This window comes from Pungitius pungitius, chromosome 5 (assembly GCF_949316345.1).
Source record: "Pungitius pungitius chromosome 5, fPunPun2.1, whole genome shotgun sequence".
NCBI classification, from domain to species: Eukaryota; Metazoa; Chordata; class Actinopteri; order Perciformes; family Gasterosteidae; genus Pungitius; species Pungitius pungitius.
The window spans coordinates 16906886-16921034 of NC_084904.1; the positions used below are offsets into that span (position 1 = coordinate 16906886).

Here is a 14149-nt window from a genome sequence, read left to right on the forward strand (position 1 = left end):
CAATTGACACACATGACAGCTGACAGCAGTGTGATGTGGCTGGTCTTCTTCTCTTTTTTTTCCTCCCTCACTCTAAAAATGATGGTCTCGAAACAAGACGCCGGAATGGGTCAACGGTCCCAGTACGATGTGTGGTACCACCGTGTGTTTCCAGGGGGACCATATAGCAGGCGGACGTGTAAACATTACACGCCTGCGGTACACTGCCGAGCAGTGAAGTAACCCGGCTCAACGTGTAACGTTTCGACCATGGGTCCAGGAAATGTGATAAGAGTTCAGTTTAGCGAGCCCACTGAAAAAAAACCTAAGCGACTCAGCTTGCTGCAGTTTACCACCTGGGTTTAACGGTGCTGCTTAACCCCCGTTACCTCGTCAGACCCGGCGTTTAGTGAAGATATGAAATTACTCCTCCTTGCTTGTCTCAGCCCCAAAACTGGGAACAACACAACAGCTGAGAGAATAAGGTAATTTTTTATTGATGCTAAGTGCTTGCTTGAGCCGCGGTTGCTAATGATTATTTACCTGGCGAGGTCCGTATTGGGCAACAGTAGTGTAGTTAACTTGTAGCAAGAGCTTTCTCTAAGGTCAGCTCTCTGCTTAACTGTACAAAGTTAGTTAATCAGTTATGACAAGATTCAGCCACTGCACAGTAGCTGTGTTACATGACTGGATTCAGGAAGAGGATGCTGTAGGTAGACTAGACACCATCTTTCGATGATGATAAAACGAGGCTTTGTCGTTTAACCATCCATCCGTAGTCATTGGTTTCTTTTGTTTTAGGTCCCACATTGAATCAGCAGGACACACCTGCGAGCTCAGAGATGCAGCCGCATTTCAATCTTCTGCTGAGGTGGCCGATCTAATATCTCGGCATCCTCCATTTGAGGGTGCCCTGGCCATTCATCTGTTTAGAGCAGGCAGTCTTCTCTTAGGTAAACATCCTCGCCGTAAACACGGTCTATTCACTCCTCTTATTGGTGTTTGTCAACATACTTTTGACCCACAAAGTTGCTTCTTGTCCCAAAAATGTCAGGACATTTCTGCTTTATGTCTAACCTCTACACCAGACATCCAAGTACCCTTTGGTGTTATCTTTGGCGGAACAGATATAAATGAAGATGTGAAAGTTGAGCAGAAACGTGTGGTTATGGAGCGGGTGCTACTGAAAGCCAGGTGAGGTTGCCGCACACTATTTAAACCTATTTAATTCCAAGCTAGGTACATATATTTGACTCCAGACAGACTTCTTTTACAAAATTAAAATATATGTGTTGCGTTCTGTCTGCGGCGAACTACCTTCGCCATTTGCACACAATAAAGTACATGTTTTCTGTCCCAATCTGTTAAGTCTAAGCATTTTACAGCATTCATTAAGTAGGAAAAGCATATCAGCATGAGACATGTCATCTTTTGAGTCTGTTTTGAATATGTGATATAAATGTGGCTGCACAACCCTTTTGATATATCAATGATAGATATTGACTATTTGTACCAAATATTCCAATAATGTATCACAAGGCATTTTACTTACTTCCTTTTATTGAGGTATGATGCAGACGTCACCGTCCTGAAGTGCAGGCAGGAAGTAAATGCAACCATTTACACCTCTTATCTAAACTTGTCCTCATGAAATCAAGAAAACCCTTTAATTTCACTACACAAAGTGATTTTCAGTCTTTCTCATTTTAACAAAGTTTGCTTTACATGCTCAAAACAAAGCTGTTCCTCTTCACGTTCCCTATGTAAATTAAACTAATGCAATTAAGAAATGCACAAAGATCCAAAACATTTTTAAAGCATTAAAGACTGAGGCTGAACAGATGCAGGCCAGCCCCGGCTGTGCAAGTTGCATGTTCTCTTCTCCCCTAGTTCAAAACTGAGAAGTAAGTGTGCACACAGGCGTATCAAAGTTCTGTTTTGTGCCTAATCACCAGACCACGGTGCCTCTGTCATCGTTAGGATGAAAATGCAGTAGAAGCTAGGGCGTCCACCTCGTAAATCTAAGGGGACTTTTGCCTTCCGGGAGAACGGGGGAGAATCAAGTCTCAAGACTTCAAACATCTGAATCCGCGCACCTCCTGCTGCTAGTGGCTTCTCACACAAACCTTGATCATAAAATTCAGTCCCCACTCTGAGCCCGTTGGCCTATTTAATAATGCACGCAAATTAATATCTCCTCACTGATCTTTGCTCTTCATTCCCTTTGTTTTTCTCTTTGTATTCATCCTTAAATCCTTTGCCTTCACACCCTACGCTGTTCCTCTGCTCTCACATGTTCAGCCGTAGTCTTGAGACATTTGTGTTTTACTTCCAGATTGTCAAAGCCTTAAACAGTAACAATGGCTGTTTTAACAGAAATGGCTTTCAAAGTTGTGATATTAAATTATTTCTGTTTTTTTTATCAGGTTTGCGGTTGCATTTACAGACAAACTGAAAGAAGAAGCAAAGTTATTTTTGGTATGATTATAGTGTTTTTTTAATTTAACAGTCCAACTGCAGTAGCTCAAATTGAATCAGCACTGAAGTGCCATGAGACATATGTATGCTTCCACTTCTACTCAGTTCAGTTTTACAAGAACATTTCTGTATTGTCTATTGTACCCAACTCAATATGCTTATGGGTGCCTGCATCATAATTCTTCAGTCATAAGTCATATTTCAACATGAACAAAACATTAACGCTTCTACTACAAAAATACTATAAAAAAAAGTATTGAGGGCAAAAGTGTTTTGTTTGCATTTTATGGCAAATCTGCCTGCAGCAGAATCCTGACAGCTCCCATAAACACAACAGAAGGCCTTTTAATATACAAACACAATTGCCTGGCCTGTAATGGTTTGGCAATAAAACAGCATTTTTATTTTCAGATTAGAGATTGAGGAGAGTGGTGTGCTTAATCTCTGCCATTTAGTCCTGACAGCAGGCAGACAGACAGGCACTGAGAGGCATCGCCGCGCTCTTTATTGTGAAGGAAAACACACATGGGGAATGAATCCAGTGTGATAGCATCCAGTCAATTTTCTTTCCATTCCCTCTGATTTAATTTGTAGTTACCCCGTTATCTGAGCAACTGATTTCCTGACTCTCTTTCAAAGTTTGGATTTGAATACCTCTGGAGCACGACAAGCATTGATTGGCTCTCTTTTGTGTGACATGAAGAGAAAGAAGCACCGTTGGTAGTAAACTAAGCGTAATTTATGTGAACAAACACTGTTACTAAATGATTTTTAACATTTGTACTTTTCCGATTTCTTTCTATGAAGCTGTCCCAGAGCTGTAAAATCTATGTCCAACCGCAAGGTAAGCGCTGCAGGAATCATGTCCTCTCCTTGATTCATGTCATCCCTTTGTGTCATTCAATTGTTAGATTAATAAGTATAGACATTTTTTCCTTCATCATCATGCTGTCTATTCGACACAGTTGTATTTGCTCTCGCCATTTGCCAACGTGCCATGTAGGACAACTCAAATCACTCCTATGTGTTGTTACCCAGCAGCTGCATTTATTGGCAAGTACTGTCCCTGCATAGATTAGAGAGTAGTGGGCCAGCTGTGTGCATTTTTTTTCAATTTGATCAGTGAAATGTTGCCACACAGAAAATTGTTGTACTTTATAAGCTCAAACATGAAGACTATGCCTTGTTCCTGTCTGTGTCATTTTAAAGGCATCCAGACGGAAGTCAGTGAGAAATTCTGCTGGACTGAATTCTTGAGGAGCTCAGGTACTTTTACTGCTCACTGCAGCTATTGGCTAATTGGAGACGTGATGATCCACAGGCTGCATTCTGGACAGTTTATCTTTTAAATTGTATTATTTGCTTTCAATATAAAATGTGAAGGTGTTCTAAGGGTAAGTCTGCGGTCATATTGTTTTGTAGTTTTTGGTCTACTTTTTATTGCGAGGCTGAATAATACATGTCATTCTTAGGAAATACCCTAGGATTTTGTGCTCTTTAACTACCGCAAGCCTCATTTTGGTCAGACTGAGTCACTCAATCGTAACTCTACACTGAAAGTCAGCCTTCCTTAAAAGTAGGGTTCATTGGAATTGTTTGGACCTGCTATTCACAGATGTACCCGTTTGCACCATAAATGCCCTCTGCCGTATTCTACTTTATCCTCCTCTCCTTTCCTCCAGTAGCCCGCTGAGAGCAGAATGGGGGAATGGCTCCATCCCCTATCTGAAAAGTACCAATCAGAGAGCATACATTTATTCTGTGCTATTTCAAATGCATCAATATGGTTGTCAAGGAGGCCAGAGTTTGTAGCTGAATTCCCTTTACCCTTCTCTACTTCAGTCCTCCAACTCCCATTTGAATGGCTTAGTAAATACACACCATTACTCCGAGCATCCTCTGCACAAACATCGAAGAGTTTTAACAATTGCAAGGTGATGTCCATCCCGGGAACATTTGTTGTCATAGCAACATTGAACGCAGGGAGCGCCAATTGATTAATAGCTCTTCGACACGGGTCTATTTTTTACAACCAGTGCAAGTAATACTAATTTCCTACCGTCACTTCTCCATTTTTTACACTAGAAATATGAGTCACATTGTGCTTTCCCTCAGCCATGTGATCTACAATCTGATTCATGGGGGCTTTTAGTGCTGTAAACATTGTTCGGGTTTTGAGTCTGATAGTTTACATTTTTTGTGGATGTGGGTGGCATGGCTTTAATGTCTGTTTTTTTTTTTTTGCGAAAGTGTTATCGCCACAGTGCTTTAACAAGGCAACATGTGCACTGGAGTGTTTGTATATAATAAGGGGGAAAGAAACAAGGCAGAGAAGAACCTCAAATACAATATGAACCTCCTGTGGTATATTTGCTTTAGTTATCATAAACTGATTACTTAAAGGATCATTTTTGGTCTTCATTCGGTGGTCATGTTTACAGACTAATACATGATGTCTTTCCCCCGTGTACACTCTGAAGACCTGCATTGTCACCGTCAACCATCATTTTAATAATGTTTTTAATTTTTGCATTCTGAATGAAACGTTACAAAAAGCAGTTATTAAGTTATATGTAGGCTAGTTTAATGAAGGTGTGAGTGTTTGAGTGAAATGTTTATGGTATTGGGGGGGGGGCTTGTGAGATGGGAGCCCACGTGAAGAACAGCAGTGTGACGCTTTTGATCCACTGTGGGACGAGAGTAAACAAGCAGGGGGTCTGCTGTCGCCTCGTCCAGCTGCGAGATCCTCAAGGGATTGTTTGGTTATTAAATAAATGGCGCAGGGATCCTTCAGGGAAGTCTGTGTGATTGATTCAGTTTAATTATGACTCAAAGGACGAGGTCAGGTGTCAAGTTTAATGCCTGCTATCATCTTCTAGTGTGCCAACGTAATTAGGGAACAGTGTTTGTGGCACCGCATATCCTGTGTAGAAGTGGCCTTGTTGTCCTTGGCAATTAAATTGCTCATTATATTGATGAGTTTGTACTTGAGTCAAGCCCTGTTTTATTGGAGGTAATGCTTTATTCATATAGTCATAATAAATAATGTGTTTCTTTCCTTTAATATGTGGCTTCTGTAAACATGTAGTCCTGAGGTGGAGAGAAGGAGGCCTGCAAAAGATGTTGTGAGCTTTGTGACAAGCGCCTTGTAAACTGGAGCCGCTTTTAAACATTCTGGAATTAAGTAAAATGGTTGATTGTTATGTATGCATTTATTTTTTACAAGGGACAGTGCACATTAAGAAAACATTGCTGTAAGTCTGCCAGAGTTAGCCAAAGGGCTATTTTTCAAAACCTCTTTATTGGCTTAATGTTTCTCATTTGTGAAGCTTTGTCAGTAGGTTTCATTTTCTTTAGGTGTTTTCTCGTTATTTTCCCTGCAATATATGTTCTCTACATCAACCTTTGCCACAAAGCAGATTAGGAGGAGCTCTTCGGATAGATATGTGCTGCCACATCCATGCGTGCACACATACTGATTAAAGCACATGGGGGTTGTTCAGAATACCCTTTTGAAATCAAAGGCAAACGAACAAAAATGTATTTTGCATATAGCTCACAGAACTACAGAGAGAGAGAGAGAGAGAGAAAGACTGCTGCTGGCAAAGCTGATGATTTGAACGAATTTGTCTTTCTCCCCCCGAGGAGAGATGAAATGCGTCGTTGGATCCAAAGGGATATTTTTTATCATTATTTCTTCATTTTATATCTCATTTAGACATATCTGTGCTCTTGTATTATTCCAGCCATCCTCCTCCTGGATCTCTCTCTCTCTCTTTCTCTCTCCGAGGTAGAGACATATTTGTTCCTCTCAGCTGACGCGCTGTCTCCTCCCGTGAATCTCGATACTTCCCGCAGATGATGATGTCTTATGACAATCGGTTCCTAGGATCAGGGTCATTGCCCAGACTCTACTCGGTCATTTTAAGATGCTTTAATAGCATTTAAAGAGCTGCTTCACCCTCCTGATCTGGGCTTATCTGGCAGCAGGGGATCAACTGTCACTCCGCTCCAAGCACGTGATTGTTTCTGTCTGGCATTATTTTGGAAGTGGTTTGATTCTCGGTTTGTCACGGTCACTTCTAAAATACATTTTTATTATTGGCTTATTTTGTACTTCCCCTTAAATTCTTGTTCAACGCTAGATTCATTACTGTGTCACCATTTAGGATTTATGAAAGGAGCATCAAAGGTCAGGGATTAAAAATGTATTCTATGACACTATGCTAACCCTCTAATGTTAAAATATCCCTCTACATCTATATTTAGCAAGTGGAAGTCTTGCCTTTACACCGACCTCACTCTCAGTCCTCATACAGCCCCTTCACTGGTTAATGACTAGCTCTCTCAAAGGGTAGTGACCTTTCTATCAGCTGTAGCTTAGTGTTGTGGGCTGATGCACAAGCCAAGGTGGGGGACACGGTTACCAGTCCAGTTATTGACTCGAATGAGAAAATGTGTCCATGTTGTTCTTTAGTTCAATTCAGAGTTTATTTTTTTTCATAAAGAGCCAGAGACTTTCACTCCAGCGTGTTTGCTGTCATCATCAAGCTGCAGGGCCGCGTTGTCAGGGTCAGGATTTGTATCTGTCGCTTTTGGGAGGTCAGGTGTAGAACAGTGGTGGTTGGCAGCGAGCACAGTTGTGTGCCCGCCAGTTTCCGAGTAATCGCTGGATTTAAGTTCGGATGATCTGTGGAAAGAGACGATGTATTTGCACTCTCTCTCAATTAAAGCAAGATAAAAAAATAAAAAAATTGAGTGTGATGTTGGGTTAGCAGATTTTATTCTGAGGCTTTTTGCCACCAAATTGTCACCCAAACACGGTGGCTCTGTCGCTATGATGCCGTATTACACACTGATTAGGCTGCAACCTTCCAATGTATTCAACAGTCTATTCCCCTGCTGAACGCTGCAACTGTGATCAGAGAATTGTGCGAGTACATTTGTCACTGCTGTCTTATTTGGCCCGTGACCTTGGGTGATGTATTGCTTTCATTATCTGCCGCTGTAACCCGGGATGTTCATCAATGCAGCGTTTGAATGTTGCGCTGGCTGCTCTGCAGGTTTAAGCGTTGAGCTCACGCACGAGCTGCGCGTCTTCCTGTTGGTCTGCGGCCTCAGAAGAGTCAAGGACCCCCTCTATCTGGTGGACGTTTTCTCAGGTAAACATCGTATTTCATAACATACGCGTACTGGTAACGAACAACTTAAGTCAAATTTATAGTCAAATAATACAGCAGGTGGCAGTTAAATGTCAGTTAAACTCCCCGATTGCAAAACCTCTCTGTTTGCTTTTCTGTAGATAATTAAAACAATCACGTGGAAGGGCATTGAGATTCTCCTGACAGCTCATGTAGGCTCAACTAGGACGTCGTGCCCCGTGTTGAGCATCACGGCTGTTTTACTACCCACTCGGTCCAAGCCTCGGGCCTGGGTTGACAGGACCGTCTCCATTGCTGCACCCTCCCTCTGGAACTTTACCGGGGACATTCTCCGTCACTCGCCACCTTCCAAGCAGCTATTTAAATCTGCTGTGATTGCAGTGAACTGCGTCTTCTGCTTAGTTTCTTACTGCTTGTGCTATGCTATTACTCTCATTGCTTACTTCATTTATTTCGTATCATGAAAAGCACCTTCAGTGCCATTTTAAAGCACATTCAAAATGAAGTGCAAAAAGGATTACTGGTGGTAACTGATAACCACCTGGTGGTGAGAGTGTTCAGATGGCGTGGGAGGAGTCGGGGGGGGGGGGGGGGGGGGGCATGGAGAAGCTCCTTCGGTGGTTCTCCAGGAGGTTCTGGCAAGCCATCAGACTGCTTAGAGAGGGAAAGCAGGGTCATGGCCAAAAGAACACAACACGATCCTGGATGATAATAAATGGATGGAACTGTGCGATATATCTTATATGTATCTAATACATTCAACTTTGAGATTCGGTTTGCAGCTGGGTTCATTGTTATATGCGAATTTCAAGGCCTCAAATATACTGATGTTTCAGCCAGACCCGTTTTGATCCCCACTCATTTTTCATCTTTCAGAGTGGCATCGTGAGAACCCGCTTAATGTGTTGGTTGTGATTGGGCCACGGGTAAGTACACATCATTATACTAACCATGTGTTTCCCTCTGTACCTCGCTGTCAAAATAGAAACCTTCCATGAGAACTCAAGCGGCCACTAATTGGATGTAGCAGAGATACTGGCTTTAGCTGTTTAGCTGGGACTTAACAGGACGCGCTGCGAGGGAAAAGGCGGTCCTCTGCAAACATGGCGAAGGGACACCAGCTGACTGCTTGATTGGTCGATGCATTGCTTTCACCAGTGTAGCACTTGTCTTTGAACTGTAATGAGCTATCTCAGTTTGATACCTGAGGATGAGCATATATGCCCTATGTCCAACACCATCATCCTTTGGCCCCGTGGGTCATAGCTGAAGACAACTGCACTTACACACATGAACAGGAGCTGTAGCTTTATTTCAAGCTCGTCAAATCATTTGGGAAAACCAAGCAATTGTATCTCTGAAAACCCCATTAACACGTTACAACTGTCCCCCTCCCTGTTTCATTTCCAGGCTCTCACTCACTGTTTCTCTGTATGTTTTTCTTTGTCTTTTCTCCCCCTGACTTGCTTTCATACGACACCAATACACCGTATTTTAGTATCTGTTCTCAAACAGTGGTGTCAGACAAAAGGTATGTTCTGCTTTAGATTTGCAAATCAACTCTGTTAGTCATGGCCAGAGGCTTACACATTGTCTGACTGCCGCTTCCTGTCCGCTCTGCTTTGTGGTTGGATGAAATGGTTCAGTGTCAGCGCGGTTGTGTGACTCATCAGACACCCTTGAATCACGGGGAAATCGTGTTTGTTTGAGAAATGAAAAATGTTATTGCTGTAACAAGTCACTTTTTGTGTAACTGATTTCCCCTCATCTTATGATTGCTCTTTCCTCATGCGAAAGATTTAATGAAGGAACCTTGAGTCCTAAAAATACAAGCGGAGAATGAGACATGCTTTGCTCAGGCTGTTATGAAGTAATATCCATCCACAGCTACTAGGTTGTAGTAATAAGCACACTCGCTGCACGGCATCTGTCGTTAAGAGGAAAAATCAGGTCATCAGAGATGTCACATCTCACTCCTCTTGTCACTGGGCTCTATCAAGCAGCACATTCTGTAGTTATGAACAAAATAGAGCAATCTACAGATTATTCAAAAAAATTTAGATTTGGGAATATTGGCAGGCTTTTGCCTCAAATAGTGTCTTAACGGGTAGAATGTGTCCTTTTTGCAAAAAAAAAAAAAAAAAGGATTAATAATTTGAATATTGACATTGAGTCTGCCTTCCCCTTTTGACTGGCTCAGTGTCAGCAAGAAACTGAATACTTAATCAGTAGAAACCATTTGTGTTGCTTAATACAACCCTTATCACGATCTATCCTATGCTGGTTGTACAATGGCTGCTAAATCCCAGATTACACCAGGATACCATTTTTTTGTCAGTTCATGTAATAGATTTTATTGCAGACATGCTTTGAATCAGATTCCATGTAGAATTTCAATGAGCTTTTAAGCGAAAGAGAAGCAAGTAGGAGCCTGCTTGGCAGCATCTTTGACCCGAATCACTATGTTTTGACTTTTCCGTGGGCATGCTAATGCACGCAAAGCTCACACTGCAATTAATCAGATTGGCCACCCACCCCGCCCTGACCCCAATCTCTGGAAATACAGGATTTTACAGGGAATGATTTGCTCTTGATATAAATGATTAATTGTGTCATTGTTTGTATTCCATCCTTGAAATTAGTTGATGGCTGGCAGTTTTCAGCTTTTGTTTCTCTCTCTCTCTCTCTCTTTCTCTTAGATTGACCCCGTGTTTAGTGTTGAAGTGGAAGCTGTTGTTAAAAAGTAAGTTTTCCTCTGTGTTTTTCTTACTAGTCACAGAAGTAGACGTGAAAAATCGGACCTCTCTCTTACAAGTCTTACCTGATCTTTCAGTTTTTCTTTGCCAAGTGCCCCAACACCACGACATTAGCTACATTGGAAGCTACATTGTTTGATTCACCTGACCTCAGTGTGCAGGTCCCAGACATACAGTGCGTCTGTTTTCCCCTCCCTGAGCTTGTCACCGCCCCTTAGCATCATTCACGCCTCTGTTAGCCCTAAGTCACGCTGAACTGAGCATCCGCCGCCGCTTCTGCAGAACAGCGGGGGTCTTCTTGGCCGGGGCAAGGAGCCAACGGGAGCTTCATGCTGCCATGAAGAGGTGCTTCACCGTGGTCAACAGCTCCGTCTCGGAGGGCATGTCAGCGGCCATTTTGGAGGTAAACATCTCAAGGGCCCAAGGAGAGCTGGACAATAATGTACTTCCCGACTTCAGTAACTCGGCTGATAAACACAATTGTATCTATTAATAGCTTAGGCAGGAGAGGATTTTAACACAGTGAATATTTACAGCCGTCCTCATCTCGCTGTTTCTTGCCCTGCTGCATGTTATCTGACCACTTCAGGGACAACTCCCCAAATGAATTGCAATCTTCCCATTCCTGAGTGCGCAAAACCTGCAAATCCACTTAATCTCTTTTAAACACTGTTCAGTCTGATTAGAACGTTAGCGTGTTTCACCCGACAACCGGCTGCATGTATTAGTGGATACGGATTCTTCATTCTGTAAGTATGAAGGCAACGAGGAGCAGATTGGCTGATCTTTACGGCTCCAAAGGTGCTTAGTTAAAAAAAAGAAAAGAAAATTATAATAACGACATGAGTCCCACCAACATTTGAGCATTGAATGTCTCTGCACCAACAGGCCATGGATCTCGGGGTGCCTGTGTTGGCCAGAGACATCCCAGGAAATGCAGCCGTAGTGCACCATGAGTCCACTGGCCTGCTCTACTCGTCTCCTCAGGTATGGGGGCCGCATTCCTTAAGCCCCATTAAGCTGTCCCATTGACTAAGTTGATGGACTACGGAGTGGATATACTGCATATCCACTGTAGCTAATAGCTACTCCTGTCACCTCAGGCAGCCCCAAAAGTGCTTACGGCTAATAAAGTAGATTGAGGTAATGTTGGGGATGACGGAAGGTCGGATTTGTCCCCTTCCTGGTGTAGATTTAGCTTTAAAAGTCTCACGACCTGAAGTGGGAAAACTTTACATAATTTTTAAAACTTTCAACTTTAAATTCTTCGTCGTTAGTCCAATGGAGCAGACGAAACATAACAAAAGAAGCAGGTGTTTCCACAGGTGCTTAGATTAGAATCAAAAAGGGCAGCCTGGAGGGACGGAGCAAAGATCCGTGATGCAACATATGGCAGCATTCAGGAAAGTGCAAAGTTGGGAGCCCCCCAGGGAGCTTTTCTGTCTGATCTGTAATGAGGTTTGATGCAAAAGGAAAATATCCTGGTTTAAGGCTCATTGATAGAGGACTTGAGCAAGGTGCTGTCAAAATACCATGCTGTTGCGTGATGTTGTTGTAAGGGTGGAGATAAATCCTCTGCGGGAGGGTCACGTGTGTGCAGCTCAGCTGCCACGAGGAAGCTCTCACAGATGGTTGTGGCGACTTGGATTGGACTTGTAGATAAACCATCACCAGCGCTGCTCTTTCAGCCAAAAACCTTTGCTGCATTCTTTGAAGCCCCCTCTAGTTTTTGGTTCACAGTGTTTTCGGTTCTTTGAACGGTAATCACACAAGGAGTGTAGCAATCAAGAAATGTGTCAAAAGGAAGAAACACACGAGCATGTTAAAGCGTGTAAAATGGCATCTACTGCATGTCTCCATCATTTGCACTGAGTGAAATGATTACAAGCATGCCGTTCACAAGTTGAGCTTTAATCCCGCTGCTGAGGGTTTATAGCTCTCATGTGGCCCTACAGAGAAGCCCTTTCCTACCAATAGCCGCTCCCTCGCATCTCCAATCAGAGGTAAAGTGAGTTGGCCTAACTGTGTGCCTATTGGCTCTCGTCTCCAGCAAAGGCTGGCTGCCATGTTGCAACCCACCTTATTCTGTTGGAGGTCTGCTGCGTCAACAAAAGAGCAAGTAGGACTGAGGATGCCTTGTGGATGCCTCACATCTCAAGTCAAGGCTCAGCGATGACACCCTTACTCATTTCTTAATTATCTCATTTTTATTTCAATCTACCCTTCCCGTGTCCCTGCGACAGCTGGTGCGATGGTATTGTTAAACCTTATCAGTCACTTTGTTTTCCCATAAGCACACGAGAGGCGGCTTTTTGACAGCCGTTTGGGAATCCGGAGCCGCGGATATATCCATCCCTTGGCAACGTACAGACATTCTTTAAGTGTTTACTAATCAGAGCAAAGGCTCTTATCTCAATTTTGTTCTTGTGTCTCGGATGATCTTTTATGCTAAAAAAAAAAAGACACATCTGCAATGGCAGGCTTTAAGTGGCTTTTGGCATGAAGGAGAATTTTTTTGGCTTTTTCCCCCTGCCAGGAATTTTTGCATCAATCTCAGAGGCTGTTGTCAGATCGCGAGCTGAGAGAGAGGTTGGTGAGGAATGGAAAAGTCTACGTCGAGGAGCATCACGGCCTGGGACAAGAGAGGGAAACCTACCAGCGGCTGGTGGACACCCTCCTCTCAGCGTAGGGTCACAGCGTCTAACCCACACAGGAACTGCAGCGACAGAGAGCGGGCCGGTTCACTGGTCTATTTATTTTACCTTTAAGAAATCAGGCTGCAAAGACATTGTAAAAAAATATGTATAATTGATCTGCTCTGCCAGATTTCAATAATGCTGCAGAGCTCTTTAAACCAAAGATATAGATATGTTTCTCTTGTTAATATGTTTGATGTATTTGAAAGTAATGAAGTACGGTTATTTATGGTTTGGTGTGAATATAAAATGGTTCTTTGTTCCACTGGTTGTTTTTGACAACAATTTAAAATGGACAAAACACGCCAGATCTGAAAATGTATTTTCATTCTGATTATTATCCTTAACATTCTGAAAGTGCTGTTACACTTGACTTTTCTTTCTAGGTCTCTTCTTGTTAAAAGGGTTCCAGTCTATACTACCAAATTATTTTTTCATTATTTATTTATTTTACTCATTAAGGGGCTGTGCAAACCGCATTTGGTTTAAATGCCAGAGGCCCACAAAGGGTTCTTGTAAATTGCTGTTACAAAGGTTGATTTTGGTTGCCTAGGGAAATAGGACTGTTCTCTCAGAGCTTTGCGGTATGCAGTATTTATACATTATTAAGTTACATGCACAATTTCTATCAAAGATCATATGCCTCTTTTTGTCAGTACTTAACTGAGAAAAAAAAAAGTGAAAGGAAATATTCAAGACAATAGTGTTTTTAATGAAAAATTAATGAAAAGAAAATGTACAACGAAAGGGATCCATTTCAGTTAGAAGAATGCTGGATTAAAGCCACATTCTTGGTGAAATATATATTTCAGGTTCTGCATTATAACGTGTAATTAAATACAACTTTTTTTGGGGTACTTTTTAACTGTTTTTGTAATGTGTAACAACATGTGAGTGAAAATAAATTTGAGGAGTTGCTATCCACATGCTGCATTAACATCTGGTGGCTTTAAACATTGTGTAAATGAGACTCATCTGTTCGACCATCTCGCAACCACGCTCCAATATTTACAATAATATACAGTACATGTACATGTAAAAGGCCTTGATAGGTTATGAAATGTAGACGGTGGGGAAG

General features: G+C 42.3%; 1 protein-coding gene across 5 annotated transcripts; it reads left to right on the plus strand.

Annotated features, from left to right (window-relative positions):
• Positions 1 to 5: 5 nt before the first annotated feature.
• Positions 6 to 14142, plus strand: glt1d1 (glycosyltransferase 1 domain containing 1). Of its 5 annotated transcripts, XM_037483596.2 has the most exons (13): positions 10 to 464; positions 781 to 932; positions 1068 to 1173; positions 2406 to 2457; positions 3265 to 3301; positions 3667 to 3723; positions 7521 to 7619; positions 8496 to 8545; positions 9118 to 9150; positions 10319 to 10362; positions 10658 to 10778; positions 11264 to 11362; positions 12912 to 14135. In XM_037483596.2, exons 1-13 carry the CDS (start codon positions 397 to 399, stop codon positions 13062 to 13064), a joined length of 1071 nt encoding a protein of 356 aa, XP_037339493.2. In that variant the 5' UTR covers positions 10 to 396; the 3' UTR covers positions 13065 to 14135. The 5 variants fall into 5 exon arrangements, with proteins under 5 accessions (XP_037339496.2, XP_037339495.1, XP_037339493.2 ...); XM_037483599.2 differs by lacking the exon at positions 11264 to 11362 and having other exon boundaries at positions 6 to 464; positions 12912 to 14142; XM_037483598.2 differs by lacking the exon at positions 7521 to 7619 and having other exon boundaries at positions 9 to 464; positions 12912 to 14136.
• The last annotated feature ends 7 nt before the right edge of the window (positions 14143 to 14149 follow it).

Coding starts and splice junctions, on each gene's coding strand:
- glt1d1 (XM_037483596.2), top strand. CDS start 397: ATGAAATTACTCCTCCTTGCTTGTCTCAGCCCCAAAACTGGGAACAAC. Junction 10,363..10,657: donor GTGGAAGCTGTTGTTAAAAA/GTAAGTTTTCCT, acceptor CCGCTTCTGCAG/AACAGCGGGGGTCTTCTTGG. Junction 10,779..11,263: donor TGTCAGCGGCCATTTTGGAG/GTAAACATCTCA, acceptor CTGCACCAACAG/GCCATGGATCTCGGGGTGCC.